The sequence below is a fragment of the Rissa tridactyla genome, chromosome 1 (genome assembly GCF_028500815.1).
Source record: "Rissa tridactyla isolate bRisTri1 chromosome 1, bRisTri1.patW.cur.20221130, whole genome shotgun sequence".
Lineage (NCBI taxonomy): Eukaryota > Metazoa > Chordata > Aves > Charadriiformes > Laridae > Rissa > Rissa tridactyla.
Window position 1 is genome coordinate 48323404 of NC_071466.1, and position 24476 is coordinate 48347879.

Consider the following 24476-nt stretch of genomic DNA (forward strand, 5'->3'; position numbering starts at 1 on the left):
TTTTAGAAATGCAAACGCGTTGTAGAAGAGATGTCGTTCTCTTTGTTTATGCCCAGAAGCCCCCAGGGAAATGCTGATGCCATAATTACCTGAGTATGGTTTGAACATTAGGCTCTGGTCGGGAGGTAAACATCCCTTGCGCTTGTTGTCCAGACGTGTTTGAGAACAGCTGCGTCTTGGTGGCTGGAACAGCGTGTTATCTCGAACGTGTCCTCCGCGTTTCAGATCAAGCGCGACATCTGAAAACAGTGCTGTTGGAGGGAAAAAGCGTTAACTAGAAAATGGAAGTAGGAAATCATGTTTTCTCTGTAGGTCCGGGAAAAACAGGAGCAAATCCTTCATTTTTGTTCTGACCACTGAAAACCCAGTAAGATTAATTGAAAGAAAACCTGCGAAGAAGGAGTGGTTCTTTGAGACTCAATGGGCATAGGGAAGCTTATTGCAAGGAAGCCTTATTTAAAAAAAGAAAAAAAAAAGAAAAAAATTAATAAGTGAAGAATTAGACTGCAATTAGACCAGATCAGCCCAATGCCAGCTTCAAGGGATGTTATAATAAATCCGGCTCGACCAGAACGGTACAAAAGGAGACACCCAGGATCAGATTGCTGGGGACAACGTGCCTGTTGTAGGGTGTAAAACTGCTTCCATAGTTCTCTCACGCAAGAGCGGGGGCTAAACGCTGCAACTGAGCCACCCGTTTCTGAGAAGGCCGTTATCTGTCATTTAGTAAGTCCTCTCACTACAATAAATTCTTTGACCACAAACATCACACTTTATTACAAGCGGGGTGCAAACGGAGCATCGTGCTTCCTCAGGCAGGAGAATAAGTTAATTGTCCTCTCTAAAACAAGAGGCAGGGCTCGCAGCGCAGGAGCCGGGCAACCACGGCACCGCCGGCGCACGCCAGCTGCCCGTACAAAAGCGACAGCGCCACCTGGTGGGCAGCGCTCGGGTATAAATTTCATAGCTCCGACTTCTTCTGAAGCACCAACTTTAGCAGACTGCCGACTAAAAAAAAAAAAAAAAATATATTAAGGGAAGTGGTTTTTTTGTAGCACTGGGGGGGAAAAAAAAATAATTAAAATCACCCTTTACTGAGTACTGGAGAGGACAGTGCAGACAGCCCAGCAGCTTCATACAGAACTGGCCTCGTGTCCTCCTGGAGAAGTGCTGATGGGGTGCTGACTGGGCATTGGGGGCCCACAACAGGGTTTTAGTTACCATCAGGCGTACGCTTTGAAGGAAATGCCCCACTCATCCCTTCTTACTCTGATTTGGTTTGCTTCATAGAGCTGTTTCGGCGCATAAAACTAAACTGGAAGACGTCTTTCAGGAGCACAAACTGCATGGGACAAATGGGCACTCAGTCCACAAGACCAGACTTGACCTTGTCTGAAGCAAGAAGCCCTGAAATGCAGCACAGACGTGACGTCCAGCCCTCCCAGAGCCATGCACAGACTGCATTCCTGGATGTTTAGCAAGCCAGGCTTTGCATGGTGTTATTGTGGCTGCTTCAAGGCTCCAGTTGGCCTGGATCTACTCTTCATTTCACACTGTGCCCCTGAGTATCTCTATTCCCCAGGACTGATGATGATAATAAACTAAGAGGGGCTATGGACTCCCTCGAGGCCAGGGAGGCCTTACAGAGAGATCTGGATAGATTAGAGAGTTGGGCAATCACCAGCTGTATGAAACTTAACAAGAGCAAGTGCTGGATTCTCCAGCTGGGACAGGGTAATCCTAGTTATACATGCAAACTGGGGGAGGAGAAGCTGGAGAGCAGCCCCACAGAAAGAGATCTGGGGGTTTGGGTTGATGGCAAGTTGAATACGAGTCAACAGGGTGCCCTGGCAGCCAAAATGGACAACCGCCCCCTGGGGTGCATCAAGTACAGCGTACCTAGCTGCTCAAGGGAGCTGATTGTCCCATTCTACACTGCAGTGGGGCAGCCCCACCTGGAGAATTGTATGCAGTCTCATTGTATGTGCCTCAATATCAGAAGGACATCAAACTATAAGTGTGTGTCCAGAGCAGGGTGACCAAGATGGTGAAAGATCTTGAGGGCAAGACTTACGAGGACTCACTGAGGTCACTTGGCTTATTCAGCTTGGAGAATAGAAGGCTGAGGAGTGACCTCATCGCAGTCTACAGCTTCCTCAAAAGGGCAGAGGAGGCGGAGGTGCTGATCTCTCTCTGGTGACCAGTGATAGGACACAAGGAAATGGAATCAAGCTGCGTCAGCGGAAGGTCAGATTGGACATTAGGAAAAGGTTCTTCACTTGGGAGGGTGGTCGCTCACTGCAACAGGCTCCCCAGGGAAGTGGTCACGGCACCAAGCCTGTCAAGAGTTCAAGGAGCATCTGCATGACATTGTCATATGGTTTAGTTTTAGGTAGTCCTGCAAGGAGCAAGGAGTTAACTTGATAATCCTTATGGATCCCTTCCAACTTGAGATATTCTGATTCTGTTCTGGACAGCCCACTTGCCCAGCCAAGGGAAAAGCAACTATAGGCTCTAACCAGCTCTTTCTTCACTGTGTGCTGCTTCTGTTCCAAAACAAGGTTTTCAGCTAGATGGCTACCCTGGATGCGAAGAGAATGCTTATGGTATACAGGATGCTTCATTCACACTCAAAATTGGATGTTACAATCAGTTTAAACTTTTTAGACAAAAATGGCCTTATACATCTAAATATCTGCAACTCCAAATAGTAGGTCTGCGCAGGCAATTGAAATAATCATTCGGACAGGTAACAGCGTAGAGTACACACAGCCAGTGCAACTAGGCCTGTTTTGAAGTCAGATACAGATCTATTTCCCACACTAAGAAGTGACATCTCTTAGTCCAGCATTTTACAAGCACAAGCTCACTCAATACTTCTCATGTACGTTCCAGCAGGACATGACGTATGGCATTTATGTCATCTCTCAGCACACACTCTAACCAAAAATAAAACCAATAGACAAAACCCATCTTTCTTTTATCAGAGTGAAGACTTGAGAAAGTTGTAATTTGAGTACGGGAAGAGTCTGAATAAGCTCCAAGAGAAGTTCTTCTGATGGTAACACTATGAACAACAATTCCCAGTTCCCTTGTTAAAAAGTGGTTGCTGAGCAGGTGTTCGGAAAAAGAATACTGAAGGAATGGAAAACCTTCTCAACTCAAATAAAACCCCAAACAGAACATTTTGGTAAAGGATCACCGCCAGCTCCTTCCTTTGGTCCAGAAGGTCAACATTAAAATAAAACCAAACAACACACCAAGTACCAATCTGTCCAGATTCCACTTCATTGCAAGCCAGTCAGCACACAACCCGTTACCTGCTCAAGGCACACAGTAATCTCAGCTTTACTGCCCAACTTTTTACTGTCACTGACGAGTTTAATATGCTTTCAGACAGAGTGAGCTAATATATTAAACTGTAGGCATATAAACTCTATCCCTCGCACACCAGATGTCTGGAGGACGGATACAGCTAAGCGTTCAATATGCCTCTTTGGAAAAGAAAGTTAAATTTTGTTCTTTTTAGTCACTAGAAAGACTGAGGAAGGCAAAGCATACGTTAAATACATTACACAGCTAAGACCGACAGGAAAAGCTGAACTACAGAAACACAGAATCAATTACAGTTCTTCAAACGGATGGTGTAGCCCGGCACAAAGCTTGACATGTTACGGCCTGCACAGGCCTGTCAACACCCATCTATGGCTACAAAGACTGAGTGGATAATCACTATTAACAGTGCCTGGGGTTATTCACCTCAACACACAGAAGGCTTTTCACACTAATACATATGTGGTTTTAGGTTTAGATTAAGTGTCCAAATGTAGACCCTCTGGATCATACTAGTAACATCAAATTCTTGGACCAAACTGTTGAAATTCTTTCCTGTGTTACAAATTGTTTGGCTTTCTTGTAGTGATATTAAGCAAACCACTTAAGATGAGCTAGATTTGTGATTTGAAGTCAGGTCTTCAACTGGAACATGCCATTTATTGGGAGACTATTTTTTTTTCCAGTAAAATCTAATGCTTCTTTAGAGAAAAGTGGACAAAATGCAACTTAAAGGCACCTTAAATAAATATTCCTTTTTTTAGGAGAGAAATAAATACTCTCCTTTTTAGGAGAGGAAAAAAACCCCAAAACACAATCAACCAAACCCCAACTTTCTGGCCAAGTTTTCTATCCATAAAAGATGTGAGTAACCATACCTTAACCCTTCTTATCAGACTGGCCTATTTCAGCTGCATTCCTGGCAAGTAGTACTCTTCATTTACAGGTTAGTTTGCTAGGTAAAAGCATGGATGTCTTCCCAGACTTTCAAAAAAAGCCCTCTGCCAGCAGAAACCAGTTTAAGTTAGCTGTTCCTGAAAACATCAGATGCTTTTTCCTCCCGAGTCAGTTCTCAGCAAGTTGAGTGCAAAAACTGAGAGTGCTGTTGTGCTTAGCTCAGGCAGAACAGCAGCTTTATTCTGAAAACTTTCCCCCCCCCCAAACAGAAAAACAAGATACAGGAATAAAAGAGCAATTTGTGCGTACCCAGGAACTGTCCCTTCTCCCAAGGAAACATCATTGCAGCTCCGTCTCTGGCCCACTGCGCTTTAGACTTCCCTCTTCACAGTTGCACAACCGCAACCCGAACAGAACAGCTGTAAAGCTATCCATATGACAGACAGGGAGAGACAAAGAGATGGACACAAACACGCACGCCATTCGCAGCCTTCATCTGAAGATGGTTTGGAGCATACCTGCTTGAGCGCAGATGTCAAGCTAGACACTCCAGAGAGACTCAGTTACAAGGCACACTTGTGTTCAGAACACAAATGTCCTAATGTCATGAGGCACTTACCTCAGTGTGGTTTTGCATCTGTAGTTTACTCCTACTTGTTGATACGGCGTCCCCCACCTCCTCCCAAGATAGATGCACAGCGTAGGGATCGTCAAATTATTATTCTGAACATGCATACGTACTAAAGGTACTGCTACAGAAGAAAAATACCTTTTAATCATTTTATCTTCAGAACAATGAAGAACAATGCAAGACTATTTTCCCCGGTAAGAATTCCTATCTTCCCTGTGTCCTTCTACAAGTCCCGTAGGTTTTTTCCCCCACAACTAGAAACTAAAAACCAGATCCTTTTCGTCTTTCGTGTAAACAGTACTGTTGAGAATGAAGTTGGTGCTTGAAGTGTGCAAAAATAAAATTAGCCAGAGGCCATGGGAAATGCAGCAATGACATTTATTGGAATTTCTCCAGGCATTACATGAAAAATTTTATAAGTGAAATAGAGGATAAAGCACATTCAGTGCATCTTTAAAAAAAAAAAATAGATGTATCCGAATAACCTTGATTCTTTGTAATACACACTACTGCAGTTTCTGGGATTGGTTTTGTATGTACACACCAGCTAAAACTTACTCTGAACAAAACCGCAAAGAACTGCCTTTTCACTTGGCATTTTCCCACCTAATACAATACAATATTCTTGAAATATCTAAACAGATGCCACATAATTTTATACACAGTGTTAAGACCTTTCACCCCAACTGTAAAAAGAAAGACTGTTAAGGAAATCAATATCTTTAATCAAATAAAACACCATGGAAGTAAAAAACAACAACAAAAATAAAACCCAGGAGATCCCAAACCCCTAAGTGCCACAGCAGCGTGCAGCAAATCAGCATCGTTGATCCTTATTTTTACATTAACATAAAGCATAATACCTAGAAAGCAGTGATATTCAGTCCTTGCTTTCTAAATCAGACAATCTTATGCATAAAGACACTGCTGGATTTGGCACTTCGCTTATCTGTTTTTCTTACTAAAAAAGATTTGTTTCCTGAAATACAGTATAAACGGCAAGAGACAATATGAGCCACTGTAACACTCAATTAACGGTTCAGACATGCACTCCAAAATACGTGCCTATTACACATTTGTCTAAGCCTTCTCAAAAATTCCACTCAAAAACATTTCCAAATCTATATGCATCTTTTTATACCTTTATAAACATATTTTCTCCCTTGAAATGATGAGAGCTTACCTCACCTTCCGCCCAGAACACACAAATTCATGACTTTTGTTTTAAAAAGAAGATCACAAAGCAGTATTAAAACAGGAATAACCTGTAAAGCATTATTAAAACTGCACCTGTACTTCAGAATCCCCTTTGAAATGTATATCCACTGTGTATGTGAAAACTGAAAGGTACATAATATTTGAAACCTGCTTGGTCCTCTGTTGTGCACTTATGCTCAACTTCCTGCAACCTGCCTCAATTTTCCCTTCAAATAAAATTTAAGAACAGCTTTCTGGCTCCCACCACGGTAAGACAAGGCTTCTTGCAGTATTTCTTTGGTTAAATGAGAACCTCTTACACGCCTAACTCTTATGACAGCAAGTCCCCTGTGGAAAATTAACATGAGAATAAATACCATCCACAGCCTTGTTGCCTTCCTCCTGTTCATCAAGGCCAACCCCAGGACAGGTGGAAGCAAACAGGCTGGGAAGGAAATAGCAGTCACTGTTAGCTCTTGCCTTTACAAGTCCTGTGAGTGTGTATAGATAACTATTTCTTAGCTCTGAGTTACGGAGGCGGAGCTATGACATGATGCTTTTTGTTTCCAGTTCCAACATGCATGTGGAATTACACTGCTGACCGGTACAGCCCAGGCAGCGGATGGCACTAGAGCTCTTTCTGTACGAACCAAGTCATGATACTTATTCTGCTTATTGGTCTGTGCACACAATGTCAGTAGAATTAAGAGAGGCACGCATGAGTTCACATAGATTTTAGATTTTCCACAGAAGATGTGAAACATGCTGCTCTTTGGAGGGAAGATTACATTCTTTTTTGTTTTTTCCTTCAAGTATTATTCAACATACACATATATAAAGACACATCATCCTCATTTCACTACAAGACAAGCACATCCAGAGTGAATTTTTAGATCACCATTAACTTGGCTCTGACTACTGAAATTTCTCTTTTTCCTTTAGGTCAACTCTAAATATACATCTACTTATCATAATTACATGTGAGAATCCTTTATTTCCCCCTTGTGATTTATTTACATAATCATAAAAAAATTAATAGCCTGAATTTGCATACTGACAAAGCCCATCTGTAGTTATGAGTGTCCCAGCACTAGTTTTGGATAATACCGTTGCCTATTGCTAAGTCCTTTGAAAGCAGCATAATCATCTTTTCTTTCCCTTTTTTTTTTTTCTTTTTTGAATAAATGCTGCCTAGAAAACCCTGGTTTATGGCTTACTCCTTATTTTATTTTATTATTTGGATTGTAGTTTACTTCCTTCAGGAGCAGTTCACAGTCAGACAACGCTTCTGCTGGCAAATACTTTGTTATCTGCTCAAGAGTCTTTTGATATGCTATCTTCTCCTGTTCCAGGGACTGAATTAGTGTCTTCATTTTGTTCTCTCGAGTCAAGATAGTCTCCAGGCTGGATTCCAGACTCTGAATTTTAGCATGAGCAACCTGTAAACAGTAACATTATAACAAATTGAGATGTTCTGAATAACTTTTCTTATATTATGATATGCTAAATGTTAAGGAAAGAACTACATAGATGTTTCTAAAAGACATCTGTATAGGCAGATGATACAAGGAATGCCTACTGTGTATCATACACAGTATAGTGTCCTTATAGTGGCCAGATCAATCTGAAGGATTTCCGAAAGCTTTACAGAGGGAAGGAGACATGCAAGCTGCAGCAAGCAAGGGGCAGTTGAGAGTAACAAGGAACTGGAGCTGCAGGTAGACAATGGAAAACAGCAGCTGGAGTAGCACTGGAAGAGATGACTCGTGTGACAGTGATGGAGAACAACACGTAATAACGTAAATTAGCAGGATGGAGTGGTTAAAGGGAAAGAGAACCTCAATGTTAAGTCTAGAAGCGGACGTGTTCCCTATTCTCCCTCTCCAGCTTCCTCTCGGAAAAAAGCAACTGAGCAGTACTCAGAAACCCTGGACCTCAGAGCAGTAGCAAATGTCTTGCAGTGGGAACTGGGGGAAATTCTGACCATTCCTAGGAAAGGGCACAAGCAGAGGAATGCAAAAGCTACACAAAAAAACAAGATGAAGAGTTTAAGGAACTGAGGAAGATGCATTTACAGTATGACACTCTGGAAGAAAAGAGCAGCTTCAATAGAGCCTTTCAAATCAGTCACTCGTAACTATTGTATGCCCTTGGTGCATTTTCAGAACAGAAGTAAAAGCCCAGGCAGCAGCAAATAAATAAATTTAAAAAAAATAATAAAGCAAAAATAGTAATAGTAAAAAAGCAAGTGACCTCTGTTTTCAATATCAAAAGAACACAGCACAGCACCCTTAGCCCACAAACACGAGAATAACGAGGACATGATCTTTCCTTTTTACCCTGTTTCTATTTTCAGGTTTCAGAAGCTGAAGGTGTTCTCTGAGCTCTTCCCAATGCTGTTAAAATTAACAAATTTAAGAAGAAATGGCCTGGTGATGCAAAAAGAAGAGCTTGTCTTTTCAGGAAGAGGCAAGACAATACATACTGAAATCTGAAACAAGTCTGTGCCAGGCTATGGAAGAAAAGGCGAATAAGTGAAGAAGAGAGAGATGACTTTGTTAAAGCATGACTTTATTGGGCAAAGTCTGGTGGGCACTCAGCTGTACTCAAGTCTGCTAGGACAGACCATCTTTCAAAAGCAGGACCTTGAGCTTCAGCTGAAGGATACAGAACGATACTGCCTAGAAAGGTCTGGAGAAAGCAAGCTCACCGCACTATGGATTGTTTCTTAAAACTTTCCAATAGGGAAGCAAAGAGATGAAGGGACAGAGAATTTATTTTTCAGCAAGACACACAAATTTTGCCCACAGATTTTATAGGAGATAAGGGTAGAGATATTTTGAGAAAAAGAAACCTGAATCAAGAAGGTAAAGCCCAAGGAATGACAGAGGAGTTAAAAATATGTCTAACAGAAGTAAATCACTGTAATTGAGAGAACTGCTCAACTGCATAAGGTCTTGCAGTTAGGCAACTTCTCATTTAGACTTAAGGACACTTACTCCTCTGATTCATAGATATGACCTCTCCATGAGTTTGTAGTCTTAAGTCATTTACCTGTAGCTTCTCTAACAAATCCATGTTTTGTCTCTTCAGATGATTGTTTGCCCTCTCCAGCTTCTCCAGGGGTTCACCTTCGTCACAGGGATTCACATTTTCCTGCAGTTCATCCTGCAGAACATGATATTCCACTTCATAGGCATGGAGCTGTTTTGAAATATCCATCTCAAACACCTGTCATGAGAGGAAAAACGATTTTTAACTACAGTAGAAAGCACTTATTCCACATGAATGTTTGGTTAACAGGCAACTCTGCTTGATTAACTTAATTTTTTTTCCTGTTCCTCTCAAAAGAGTTTAAGGGGAAATCTACTGTAAGGGCATTTTAGCATCTAGAGTTCTTACTGTAGCCATAATAAATCATGGACTTTAGAATAAATTGTATCATCACTTTTACAATTACCAAATACCATCTCTTCCTATGAGATTTATCAGCAGAAAAGCCTTATTTAATCCAAAAACTTTATAATATGACCAAGTCTTAATATCCCTTGCTCAGGAATATTAAGAAGTTCAAGAAGTTTTTAAATTCAAGTCTCTCCAGCTTGTGATGGGAGCAAGATCACACAATGAGGAAGAATAATACAGGAGTCGTCAGATCTCCACCCTCAGAACTGGACCTCTTGACTCCAAGTGCCCATTTATAGACTTTTATAAAAACACTCTTCATGGTTACAGTTTCCCCGTGTTCCACCTCTGCGTGAATAAACACTATTTTCTTATGGGGATGCTTTGGTGACAAAGCGTTCTGAAGACTATGGAACTAGCAGGGATGGGAGCATATGACCCTTATCTGTTTATACATCTAGTCACAGCCTCTCAGCTTCTGGCAGTTACCAAATAGTTTAGACTAGGAAGGGAAGGATGTCTTCAGTGATATTTATTAATTCTGCTCCTTGTTCTAGAGGTCACAAACATTACACCAACAGAAGACACACAGATCCCGCAACAAAACAAGTTCTACATTACATTCAGTGTTCTCCAGGTAATTCAAATGAGGTAAAACTTTAAATTCATATGGTGTTCAAGCTGGGCAAGTGCCATTTTCCTCTGTGTAGCTACCCAGTCAGTTCTTTATCAGTGTATTATAGTCCTGCACAATGTCTACATTTTTCTTTCATTATCCACTATAAGAGGACGGTCCTGGGAATTACAATGCGGAGACAGACAAACGACTCCACCTGCAGCCAGCCTAGGTAGGAGCAATATAATACAGGCAGTCTACACATGAATGCAGATCCAGAAGACTGCTCAGCAGGAGATCTTCCTCTCTATAACCACATCCACCCCCGCTCAGGCTACATAACCCATTCTTTACTCAATCAGACCTGTCTCTGCACAAAGCCACTTCTACCACACTCAATGCAGCATGATTGCTCTGCAACCCATGCAGACCATGGGACAGAGATTTATTTTCCAATAGTATCAAAAATATTGAATTACCATCTCTTATCATTGCCGGAATCAGTGAGTTGTGAAGGCAGACACTAAAGTGCCTGACGCAGGTTTAGCATGGCAATCACAACCAGTGCAACAAGGAAATGAAGATTTACACATTGGCTAAAAATGAATTCTTAACAGACAGCACCTGAAACGTTCAAGCCATAGGAATGTATCAGTGTTAACTGCACTACTGCATACGGAGATGGTTTTCTAGAGCTCTTCTGTTATCCCTGAATTACCACCTGAAGGGGAAAACTGCTGACAGATTCACAGTTAAGGTACTAGATTGAGACTCATTTCAATTTGCAGCTTCAATGCAGAGGAAAGAGGACGTAGAGAGATGAAAATCCCAGCCACTGACAGTATTTCACAAGAAGCTTTAGCAGGTGCTTTTCCTATATCAGCACCAGCAATTGTTTGTTCCTCTCATAGCCTCACCCTTTGCCACAAAGTTACAACGGTACTGATGAAATAACACTACTCCAGTCCTCCTTTCCATTACCCAATAAAGGCAGGGCTCAATCCTGACGGGCTTTTACCTCTGGCATCAAGCACCTGCTAAATGTGATTCTTCCAAGGACAGGGCTGAGGTGAGAAGGGGAAGCTGCATGAGGGCACCCTAAAAGTGATCCCCAGAAGGACAGAAGCTCCCCCTGCCACAGAACAGCAAAAGTTTGTTTGACTTTGATTTTAATAACGGCCTCACCAGCCTCCTAATTGTAGGATTTTGAGTTGGAGGTGTCAGAAAAGTTCCTACAGGGGTACCCGGCCCTGTGCAGCCAGAAGTTCAAAGGACCAGGAGAAGTCGTTGTGATGCTGCCTCTTCCCACCATGGCAAGTTGTGCTTCCCATCACAAACTGCTGGACTGCTCACCCAGTAGCAGGGAGCAACATCTGGGTTTAGGTTTGGAAAACAGGCTACTTTTACCCTTCTGATGGTGACACAACATTTGTAAGCAAAGCCACGTTTTTCCCAATAGCTGGGGCACAAAAGAACCTTTGTAGTGAACTTTGAGGTAGCAACTAAAGTCTTGCTAAAACTGCAGTTCAAAATCCATTGAAATTAGTTTGTGTCCTATTTCTACGTAAGTTCCTGGGAAGACAACTCCTTTGCATTTCAAACCAAAAGGAAGATATTGAGAAGACTTTTACATATACCTCAGGCACGATTCTTTTAAAGAAAGCTAAATGGGTGGTAAAAAGTGAAGAGAAAAACAACCTTACCTGGGTAATGATTTTCTCCATTTGAGGCTGAGTCATATCTGGAATAGCGGTTTTAAGAAAATCAACAATGTTCTCAAAACTCTCACATCCCATTATAGATGTTTCTTGACTGCTAAGTAGGCTCAGTGCTACTTTAAATATGACTTCCGTTCCTTGAAGAAAAATAATGTCTAAAAAAGAAGATCATTAAAATATCATGAAAATGACTGCTAAAGTATTGGATAAATATATATATTTGCTGAGATTTTTTTTCTTTTAATCAATCATACTGCAGATTTATTCAGTTTAGAAGTGCAATCTGTCTTATTTCAACATGAGGCTAAAGCATACAAAAGCGTTTTCTGTGATCTTGCAGATGTGAGAGCGCATTAAAGAAAACATCGCATGCTTGTTATGTCTGTAACTGTTATCTGCAATAAGCATTTCATTATCATCTACTGTAGACTACAGACTATTAACTAACTGCTAACTGTTTCTAAATGCATCTATGACTAAGAAGCAATTAAGGAGTGGATCGCAACACAATATACTGACATTTTACTGTTTTCTACAGGGAGAAGATAGCCCTTAAGAAACAATTATGTAGATTCCATATTATTATTTTAATAATATTTTAATTAAATCATATTATTTTTAAAATCCATAGTAGTGATCACATTGTCTAGAATTTCACAGATTCACACAGAATCACTATTACTACATGGATGTGAGTGGTAAGGGTCTGCAGAGGTCAGTAGACAGACTGCACAGAAACTGGAAACTTGATCACAGTAACTACAAACTCAATCAGCAGCACTGGCCTTGCAGTTACTGAGACGAACGCAGCACATGAGCGGTTCAAATAAGCCTCCTGTGCTGTTGGCTCTGTCACATCACCAAGAGCAGGGCTACGCAACTGAAACTCAACTTCTGATCCTGATACCAAGAGGTCATCTTCTTGGTAACACCAGGACACTGGTGAGGCAGCCATCTCACTTGAACGCAGTTCCTGTAAGTCCCCCTTCTCAAGTCTACGATGCACATTCGAGCAGCATAAATACAAGTACATAATAGGCAATAGGTGGACATTAACCATCTGTTCCTGGTACGTGACAATGGCCCATAAAACACTGAGGACGCAGGACTCCAAAGCGTTAGGAAGTAAAGCAATATAGTGACTTGCGACTTTTAAAATGAGAACATGCCTCGCTCAGCTCATTTCACAGAGAAATGAATACTGACACTCCCCACCCTTAAAAAAAAAAAAAAAAAAAAAATCATTTTCCAAATTCAAAGCCTACTGAAGACAAAAAAAAAAAAGAACAGAACACTTTAGCCTTGAAATACAAATCAAAAAGAAGAAAACCACCAAAACCAAAAATGCTTTAGTGCCCCAGAATTCAATAATCCACTGGGAAAGTGATGTACCAATCACGTGAATACCACTGAAAAACAGACACACCAATCATTTGATGACCAACAGAGCAGTCATAAAAAGTTTGCTGAAAAAAAAAAAACAACCCAAAAAACAAACACCAACAAAAAACTCTGTAATGGAGAAATCATTAGGTCCAAAAAAATGAAAACCAAAACCAACCAACCAACCCCCTCTTCCTGCCCAAACCACCACAACCAAACTAATTAAAACCTAACACAGTCCAGTAATAAACGCAAGACAAATGTCAGGTTAAATTTCTTTAAAAAAAAAAAAAAAGACAAAACATGACAGATGAAAACAGAAAAATCAAATGGAAAAGAAGTCTGGTTTAAGAGGAAGTACATGACACATGCTCCTGAGTTCTTGGTCTATATCTGAGCACAGTGAGTTTTACGTTAATTTTTTTTTTTTTTAAAAAAGCTGCATTAGTAGAGATTTGATTAAGCTGACAGTTCTTATTGACAATAAAAAAATACAAAAGAAAGTACTTGACATGCTGATACTGTAAACACTACAAGGCACAATCAATATTTAAGCTTCTGTACTAGACATTAACTGAAGAGAAGCATAACATGAAAAAACTATCTAAATGGAACAAGAGACATACTAAAACTAGGAACTTGTTCAATATATACATGAATACCTGAAACAGCCTTAAGTTCAAGTTTACTTTAATTTTTATTAGAAAGCACTTTAGAATCAGTTATTCAGAAATACTTTCTTGGAAGCCAATGCGTTCTCTTTTTTCAATTTGCAAGTTTCTATAGACATGAACTGAGTGCTTAATGCATAAAATACATTTGCAGCAATAAACTTCTTGCTGTTCGCATTTCAGAAGTCTCCTGGCTAATAACAACAGAAATACTTAATTGCTCAAGTCTGATGTTCCAAAGAATACCTTTTGGTTTTCCTCCTTGAAAAGGAGCTGAATCCCACCATGAAGAGTGTTGCTACTTGTCACCCACAAAAGTTACCCTAAATGTCCATAGTATGTAGAAAACTGCTCCCTGAGAGTTTCAAAACACAATGGACAACATTGTTCTGTTTATTATTGCAAGAGAATAAACTTTCTTACCAAATACTCTGGCTACAAATCCTAATGGAAACTGAGATGCGAACAGTGTAAGAAACCACGGTGCAGCATACAGACTGGGACTGATTTCATTTTCTTCAAGATGATTATACAGGTCTCTGTGATAATCATGAAGAAGCCTTGAGAGCTGATACATCTGAATCTACAGTGCACGAGGGGGTTGGGGGTGGGGAGGGGAGAAGGAAGTAGAGAAAGAAAAGTTAAGCTTTACTCAGTTTTCCAAACCATTCACATTTCACTCGAGGGAAATTAACTCCAGTACAAATGGCACTGTAAAATGAAGCTTAATTGTTACCTGGGGCCTCAAGTGATATCTACCCACATATAAACAACCCACCCCTAATGAATTAAAACCAACACAGTAGTCAATAACAAAGAACAGTTTGAACCTAATTATTAATGAAGTATCATTTCAGATTCACAGGCATAAGGTAAGAAGAGACTATATTGACCTAACTTTATCAACAAACCAGAACTTTCAGTCTTGCAGCAATGAAAGCTGAAGTACCTCTCCCAATATACCAAAACTCTCCATTACAGAGTTGAACTATTTCTGGCTAAATTTACACATTTCGGCTTTCATCCCTGAATCTTGGCCATATTTTGGCTGCATTTAAAACTCCTATGCTACAGTCATCAGTTTAGACAGCTTCTGTACACACAAAGTATATTAGATATGGTGGGTCAATAGAGATGTACCCCACACATATTTCCCAGCACACTTCCCACATGCCAGTGGTCCAGAGAAATTTAAGATACTGATGCAAAAAGCGTTGCTATACAACCTGTAAAAGGTTGCAAAGCAAAAGTGGTTAAAAGTTGCTATACATTGCTAAAAATATCACTCTCTAGCAAACTATTTCCTTTCAATTTTGATAGTTTATATTCCACAGTAAGTCGCTCACAGAACAGAGCAATGCTTCTCTCAGAAAGCACAAGATGAGAGAAGTAGGCATATATTGACTAGCTGTCAGGTCCGATTTTGCTGTCAACAGTGCCTTATGTTTAAGGTGAATCCATTCCTCAACAAGAAAATGACTTATTGGATCCAGCTTCTTTCCTACTTTTAGCAGTCATGTTTCTTCCCTACCAAAAGCTGACTGCACTTGAAACTCTCTATCAGCCAGCGGTATCTGCAAGCAGACAGGCAACTTCTCATTCAGGCAAATTAGCTAAATTTGTGCATGTGTTTGAGTCCTTGCTTTCATTGCCAAAGATACTAATTAAACACAATCTGGACAGTGTTGGTACAAAACACATTTACATGTGAAATCTGAATAGTATCACAGGGGCAGTAAACCAATTCGATGAGTTCATTTTGAACTAAGGATCTAGATTACTAGTTTTTCCAGACAACAATAAGTCAAATAAGTTTTCATTATCCTAAATAAACATCCAACATTTTTCTTCTACAGGACAGAAACTAATTCTACATATAAGCTTACTCATGTTTCAGTACTATAAATGGAAAAGAATTCCCAAGTGCTCCTGTTAAAAACCAAAACAAAGGGTCAGGCTTTAGGGAGATCCTCTAAGTCATCCTCAATGGTCTAGTTTGTCTTGAGCAGACAAAACTTGTACTTTTGTCTAGAACAGGATAACTGCCTAGGAGCAAACTGTGGGGAAAGAGAGGTCGTTTCATTTACAGGGCAAAAAGCACTAGAAGTGGGGTAAAGCTTCTCAAACTTAAAATGCGTTCTTCCCAAGAGCTTCTGACAACAAAAGTTTCAGAATCATTTAAATCAAAAGCTGAAATCCTGTACACCTGCATGCTCTCAAACCATCAGATGTTACTAAAAGTCTACAACTGCAGTATAACATAGAGACACTAAAAGAGCACCTTCTGGGGGGGGAGGGTGGGAAGTCACATAACCATATATCTATCACACTTTGACCCCCACTGGTTCAAAATATACTGGGGTAGGAGGGAACGGGACAGGGAAGATGCAGAACGATGCTTTTTATGGCTGTTCACCCTTAATTCATCACAATGAAGTTGTTATAGCATACTTACATCCACAGTAAAACACTCCTCTATCTTTTTTGGAATAAGCACATACAACTTGTTTAACTACAATTGTGCTGGACATTTACCAAATAAGCACCTAAAGTGACTGGTCATGAAAGGTGGATGGCAACTCCCCCTTAACTTTTTACTTAATTGTAAGTTTTTGCTGTGCCAGGAGCATGAAAAGAAATGAGACTTTTTATCTGCCTCAGTTTTCTTGTTCTTCACTGTGGATTACAAGCTTTAACTCAGTAGTGGTGTATCCCTTTATAATATTAGGGGCTTATAATTATTTAAGGCAGTGGACAGTTGAATCTCAAGGTGAAAGATTTCTCAAACTTTGATACAGATCTGATCTCCTTCCTAAGCAGCCTTGAGTATCTGTAGCTAGCTGTTAAAAGACTAATATTGCAGAACACACATCGTTTCATAAACAACCTAAACGATTAAAAATTCATCTGTTTTCTCTCTGTGTTGAGGGTGGTGGGGTAGAGGACGATGAGAGACAAGAGGTGCAAATGATGAAGCCATGACATAGTCGTCCAAAGTACAAATGCCTGTGGAGTACACTGACTGGCCACTGGGTGTCACTATTGATTTGACTTGGAGTTACAAGAGAAAAATCTATATCGAAGTGCTTATGGACCAAAGAAAAGCAAAATTTATTTTTAAACTTCATCTATACAGACGCAAGCACATCGAGTTTTTGGCATAAGGGAGAGAGAGAAGTGAGGAAAAGAAAAGGAAGAGCAAAATAGCAGAGAAAGCAGAGTTTCCAACCAGCAGACGATGGGGACGTGTGACAGGAAAAGTCTGCAAGTTCTGAGCTTCTCTGTTTGCAAATTCGGAGTCGGAGAGGGGTTCGACCTCACAAACTCCAAAACAGCATAAGAAGCTTCTTAAGGCCCTGGAGAAGACGAGCAACCTCTGAGAGCTCAAAACTCATTTAAAACTCTGGTTTGCTTCAGGAAAAGGACTCACTTACCTGTAGCGACATCATGTCCGGCCTGTACTGTTTACGGAAGCCAAGGTCATACATGAGGAATTTCAGCATTTCAAAGGCCTGTTCCTCACTCATATGTAGAAGCAGCACTCCAGCTACAAAGCTTATTCCTTGACAATAACCCACTTCTTTGTCCAGCAAAGAGTAGGCTTTCAGCAGATTAAAGAGTGATAGCTGTCCTGCTCCCAGGTGGGCAGAAAAGTAAGGATGCGTTGGGAACGTCCGTCCTGATGCAAAAAGAGAAGAGTTGTTGATATTTAATTCTTTTAATAAAAAAAAAAAACCCAGATTCATCTGACAACCAGCACTTCTCTTTTCCCATAGACCTCCTCTCTCTGCTTTCTTATGCTGGTTGATCTTATTCAGATCAATCTGTATTTTACCACTCATTTTTGACCGTATCCACTGAGATTTCATATTCTCATCTGCACAGAACTTGCAGAAGCAGCTGCTCGATTTCTCTTTTCAGACAGATGTAGAAGAGCATAAATACAAATAGCATAACTTAAGAAATCATCTGGTTAGAGGACACTAAGTGGCATACACAGAATGTATCCTGACAGCATAGAAAGTGGTGCTGATACAGCAGCATCTATCTCCAGCAACAGCTTCCGTGTTTCCACTCAAAGACACATGAAACAAGTCAGAAAAATCTCCCAGCTACAAACAGACATACCAAGATCTACAAGGATGGCGTGCTGTTGAGCAGTCAGTTGTTTCAGAAGTTCTTTGTAAGAGACATCAGGAGGCTGCTGTTTGTTTGGCAGTCTGTGTCTGACTCGATGTTGCACGGCCAAAAATTGCCAAATTTCTCCCCGACGGCTTTTTGGTACACCTGTGATCAGTCAAAAAAAACAAGAGGCCTAAGCAGGGGCATAGTTTTAGCGCTGTAACACAAGAATTTGTTCTGTCATAATCTTGCACAAACCGTTCTGGAGGATCCCTTACAAACAGTCAGCTTCAGAAGTTGTCTACTCTGCGGTATATTCAACTCAATAGCCACGGTTCAGTCCCATTAACTAAACATTAACCTCAAACTTCTGGCAGTTACACTGACCAGTACATTGGGCAATTAAGACAACACTTGTTTTGCCACATCTGAGTTGTTAACCTCCAGCAGGAAAAGATGCATGACTACACGCAGAATGCAGGCCAGCCTGCTTAGAAAGGCTGAACTAAATTCAGAGGTGTACAATGCAGGGAGGTTCACCTCCCCTTTCCCTTCCCAAAGGGCTGCTCATGTCAGTCCATAGGCTTGGAGAAAGATTTACAGATTACAAAATGCTCATCTCAAACCTAAAAGCATTGATGCTGCATACCAAAGGAAGGACGAAGAACCACTCATATTGAAAGACAGCATTTCACTCAAGTCAGCCAAGCACCTGTGAAAGCATAAACTAGATAAAAATACTACTTTGGGACTTCTGCATATGTCCCCCTCACTCTGTAAACTGATCTTTGAAACTCAAAATAAATCGTCAACTCTGCTAATACTTTCCAGGCAAATAATTATTTAACAAGAATACAAATTAGAAAAAGCATATCCTTGTTTCCCAACTCTAAACTACAGTCCCGCAGCAGAAGATAGGGCAGCAAGGAAAGACGTTTGTTGGCAGTCTTCTGCAGGTCACTAACAGGAACAGCCTTATTTCTACTACAATTTTCTTCGGTAGCAATTTAAACTTCCCTTCTGTACGACAGACAGCTTACCCTGAAGTATTAGTTTTTCAGCATCTTTAATACAGACATAAGACTTTATGGAGGAGGGCTCAGCAGTGCAATCTGACTCTACATCCACATTACGCTAACAAGGCCCTCTGTCTCCCCTTCTGGCCTATGGCTAGGCCACGGAAAGATCTACTTCAAGTCAAAATCCCCAGCCTTTCATTCGAGGAAGCTAAATACAAGACGACCATAGGTCCAGGTTCCACAAGATGTGGTCCTTCTGACTCTCTGAAGCTTGGTTGCGATTCCCCTAGGTTTTGGGCACAGTCCACATCAGACATTACAGTGCTGCCTGCTCCGTAAGTAAAATCAGAGCATCTGAAACTTAGAGTTAATTGGATAGAAGCCACAGACCAGACACCAGAAGGTCACCGTGCTAGCTGCATAAGCTCCCAAGTTCAATCTTCGATGTAATAATACATGGGCACAAGATGATACTTTCAAGAGCATGACTATACATATTTCTGCATTGCTGACATTGTAAGCTGCAGACACAGCAGAACGTATTTTCTGTTTGGCAGCAGGAGGTGGGTGCAGTTGCAAAAAGACAATTTTTTCATGATTTTGTGCTACTGGAAGAAGTGTATTGCTGACAGATTTCCTTCAGTATGAAAAGGGAACCAAAAAAGTCTTCAGACTTCACAGTTAAAAGCCATCCTACATAAATACCTTCTTTCAAAGTGGAATGAATATCTTCCATGTCACATCGGATTTTGGCTCTGCAGTTTAGTAACTTCTTATCCCAAACATTTATGACATCTTTCTGACATGTACCAACTTCATCATAGTCCAGTTTTACTTTTCTTGATTGGAGCTCATCTCTGCTGGCTAGAGCACAGAACACAAAGGAAGAGCACACGAAAAACCACAACGTCAGAAAATTACAAGACACATCAAATATGCAAAACCCATTCAAGTTAGATGTATCTATCTGATAATCTGACTAGGGATAAATACACATTCTACAATTCGACAGTTAACAGCTGAAATGGGGCCAGTCTTTTGTCATAAGATGCTGCAGGTAACAATTTAACTTCTATTACTGGGCCTTGAACATTAGTAATTCATGAAATACATGAAAACATTTTTTAAGGCTTGGGGCAAGAAGAAAAATCCACTCAGCACAGTCAGCTTCACCACATCTGCTGCTTCTTTCAACTGCAAAAACACCTTTGATCATTTTTCGTTTGTTTATATTGAACATTACAATTGTTTTAATATTGAAAGTCCCAAACACATGAATATTTATGTTAGAGATTTAGGCAAGCAAGCTAGGCAAATCTTCTAAACTGAAGTCTGTCACACTGGTTCCAGTTTCTACATGTCCCTTAAGAGAGGGGATGATGCTACCTGGCATTATCAGTCTGACTAGAAGTAAGTAGAATGAACAACATGAACCATATCCAGAAAGGTACATCTCTGCTGAAGCACAGAACTCATGTTGCTGTATACTTAAGAGGTTTGCTACATAGGACCACCTTGGCACAAAATATTTATTCCAGAGGACTCTCTATTTCTGAAATAAAGCTGCAGAGTTCTCTGGAATTTCATGGAGGAGCAACTTTCATTTCCATTACTGAGAAATTAACTGTGGTTATTTTATTATACATGATATGCATCAGAAAAACACCCCAGTTCCTCATACTACTGGTGTAAAAAACTGCAATCAAGACCTGAATGTGTGTTAATTTACAGATAGGTTTAATAATCATTGGAATGAATTATACATTTCACAACACAACCTCTGAAAGCTGCAATTGAGTTTATCCCAAATTTGCCTTGATCTGTGTACATTACTTGCTCCTTGCAGGAGACTCCTTCCTCTTATAGAGGTACCCCCCTCCCCACCATCATCTCCAGGTAAAAGCAAACTCTCACTCAAGTTCTTATACAACCTGCAAAAGACGACAATCAGTTCTTTCGCCTAATCAGCATACTTTGGATACGGCCAATATTGGATGAATCTGTAAGATCATCGCCTAGCCCACTCCAAAAGTGTAGGTGACAAATTATTTTCAGAAGCTGTATGTGACAGCTCTGAGACCATATCTACTCGAGACTACAAGGGGGCTTGTAGAAGCCACTATTATGCACAGTGTAGTATACTTCCATGAAAATAGGAACGTGATCTCACCACAGGAATTCGCGGCGCAATTGGGGCAATTTTAAATGCTACCCTATTGCTGTGGGATTTTATTTAAGAACGCTCAATCTCATAAGCACTAGAGATTCAAGACAACAGTAACATATCTCAGTGTGACAATGAACTCCAGAATTAAGTGCATGGGTTATCATTCACCAAATGGTACTTTGGCTCTGCAGTTAACCCTAGTGAAAGTCGGCAAGCTTGTCTGCGGATCATATTTGCCCTGCCAACTATGCCAACCTTGTTTGCTTGCAACCATCCTTATTAACATCCTTCCTAATCAGCGCTAGGTGGCCTGCTACTTTTTATAGTTCTTATATTTTTAGGTCATCTACTGGAAAAAGTAGCTTTTAGCTGCTGAGCGAAAAAAAAACAAAAGCAAGTTTGTGCAATTCATAGAACTTACCTTCTGTAAAACAAAGAGCTAATAGTATTCAAGTCTCCTCGACAGCAAAAGGAACAGGAAAAGAGGTTCTATTAATATTTTGCAAATAAAAATCAACAAAACATTAACAGAAAACCACTAAACACCAGTCATCTACAGATGAATAAATTCATAGCTAGGAACGTGGCTTCAAGCAGAGAAACGGATGCATTTCTGTTATTACATTTCCCATTCCCGAGATCTACATTTAATTGTAGGCTAGGATGCCAACCACTGCCCGAAACAGCGCTTGCTTGGAACGTATCAGTTCCGCGTACGTCCTGTCCATAAAATGGCCCATGTTACAGCAGCCCACAGAAAGGAAGCCTAGAGACAGCATTAAGATAGTTTACTTTTCACCCTTTGAAAATAAGATGATGAATTCTAGATAGCCAGAGCACCAGTTGCAGTAGCAGTACTTATGAACTTGCATACAAGAATGGAAAATGCTCCTTGGAGCACAAACCAAGATGTGGGCTGGCAAATGGGTGCCAGTTTGGAGACTCCACTGCTGACACTCTGGTTTTCACCACAAATGATCAGGCAGGCAGAACTTATCTTCTACCTATCAGTTACAGAATGGAAATAACCTAGAACTGAGTCTTAAGGAACTGGACTGATTTAACAGTTTCCAGTACCTCCAGCCACACAGGGAGGGTACAGAAAAGTTTTTCCCTCAGCAGCTCGTACTACCAGAGGGAGTAACATGAAATTAGTCACTACAGCAGACGTCCAGCCTCCTCACCCCACAACAGCAGACTGACTGCTAAAAAAAACAAATGAAGATTCTGGCTAAAGTGAAAACAGACTTCTCTTTAGACATTCCCTATGAATCTAGGAGTTTCTCCACAGTTTGTCTCCCTGTTGACACACAGTTCTGTGGAGAGTGCACCAAGAAATATGCTACATGTGTAGGAAATACATTCAAGGATGTACACCTTCTGGGGACATGGAAAGACTTCTGTCCTGCTGTTTTTCTTTCCTCCCCCGCCTTCTCAGTAAAGAGCACTAAAGAAGGAAAAAAGAGTTAACTGACCTCAACAAGATCATTATGTTTTGTTTGAAGAATCTGACTACTATATATGAGGTTATACACCACACAGGAGGAGATGGGAGCAGTGACTGCAGAGTGTGCATTTGAAATTTTCCAATTGCAACAAAAGCTATTAGTCTATTATACTGAAGAATTTCTATATGCTAGGAGAGATATTGCATCCTATTTGTGCGAGTCTTGACCAGTCATAAAAAAACCCCAAAATCTTAGCCAGACGCTCAGGCAGCTGGCAACTCAGCAAGGCCAACCTCAGATCCCTCGGTAACAGCACTCAGTTTTCAGTATACAGTGCTCATCTTCTGAAAAATGCGCTTTTTGACATACCTCAAGAGCCAATTGCTCAAAAATCATATTTGGATTCAAATATTTATAAATTACCACTGTGATGTGGTTAAAGAAGGACAGAGAGCCTGGAGAGAAATGCCATGCGCTGCAAAGGACTGAAACGAGATATAGAGGGTAACGTTTACCATACCTAAGTGTTCACACAGCATCTGTTCTCCTGACTCCACATCGCATTAGAATTCCTAGACTTAGTCAGCTAGAACACAGACTGTAGCAACCTTTGTCTAACATGCACTAAAAAAAGGAAAAGTTACCATTTTCTTCTTTAACTAAGGTGACTTATGAAGAGTTGGCAGGTGGACAGAGAACCTGGTAGACTGAGAGACAGAACTGGGCAAACACATTTCTTTCCAGAACTGTTAACCAAAAAGTTACAGAATCACACCTCTGTTTGAGGTGCCCAACACCAGTATAGTTTTCAGCTTTAGGCAGCAAAATTTGTAATATTTTTTAGGGATATTTTCTAAATAGCTAACCTTCCAGCTTCTGGTTTTCTTTTTCCATTCGAAGTAACAGAATTTGTTGATGGATGGCTTTTCTCCACAGACTTTGTAGTTCTTCTGAGTTTTTCCTCTCTCCAGTTTTATCCGGACCATCCTCATTTTGCAATACTAGAACAAGAGGGTCCTCCTCCAAGGGCGGAGCAAGAGGGGATAATGGTAACAATTCACTTCCATCATGACCATCTGCAAAGAATCAGAAAGCTATTACAGGAAACTCTTATTTTTTTGACATATCACAAAAAAAAAAAAAAATCTAAGTCACAGCAGAACTAAAATAGTTGTCTTCCACATTCAGCAGCGAGGCGCCAATTCCAAAGACAGAGAAAATGCAGTTCAACAGTAGAGAAGTATTTTTAAATAAAGTGTTTTATTTAAACTAAATATCATTATAGTTAAATTAAATAAAGTGAAATAAAGGGTTACCCAGTATTTCAACCCTTTCCCCTGCTAGCTCCTTCTAGAGGCATTTATCCATAAAGTCCCCTTTACAGCTGAGCTCGTTTACTGCTGTGATTTACCACAGGCTCTATACTAAAAGCAACTTTTTCCATCTGCTAAGCTGCACTATGGGCACTGCTATAGCACCCTTTATGGTCACTAATTATATTTTGTCATTTACCCACGTTTGTGAATTCCACCAACGTGACTTTATCAACATAACAGGATTTCAGATATTTCAGAGGTTTCTACCTTAAATGAGCTAAAGCTATAAGTATTATTAACACACTCATCAAGTGCTATGTGCAGTACAAGGACAAGGCAGAAAATTTGCCATTTTCTGCAAACCCTATTACATAAAATACAAAAACTATTATGTAAGCAGGCTAGGGTAAAACTTTGCTAACTGTTAAGGAGAGTATCTTTGTCAGCAAGAGGCAGTTGTTCATTTCCTTGCTACCAGTGCAGCCACGGCAGACTGCAATTCATTTGATTTTGATGACAGAATCCTCTGTTCAAAGCAACACAGACCTAAAGC

The 24476-nt window shown here is 40.4% G+C and overlaps 1 protein-coding gene across 1 annotated transcript in view; it reads right to left on the reverse strand.

The window, feature by feature from the left end:
- Positions 1-5220: 5220 nt before the first annotated feature.
- Positions 5221-24476, reverse strand: part of TBC1D4 (TBC1 domain family member 4) — a 114051-nt gene continuing 94795 nt past the window's right edge. The window contains exons 13-20 of the mRNA XM_054189082.1: positions 23474-23683; positions 19698-19856; positions 17980-18138; positions 17286-17530; positions 14275-14434; positions 11783-11952; positions 9113-9289; positions 5221-7497 (exon numbers count right to left, since the gene is read on the reverse strand). Coding sequence (XP_054045057.1) covers positions 7279-7497; positions 9113-9289; positions 11783-11952; positions 14275-14434; positions 17286-17530; positions 17980-18138; positions 19698-19856; positions 23474-23683 — 1499 coding nt within the window. The 3' untranslated portion in view covers positions 5221-7278. The remainder of the gene's footprint in view (positions 7498-9112; positions 9290-11782; positions 11953-14274; positions 14435-17285; positions 17531-17979; positions 18139-19697; positions 19857-23473; positions 23684-24476) is intronic.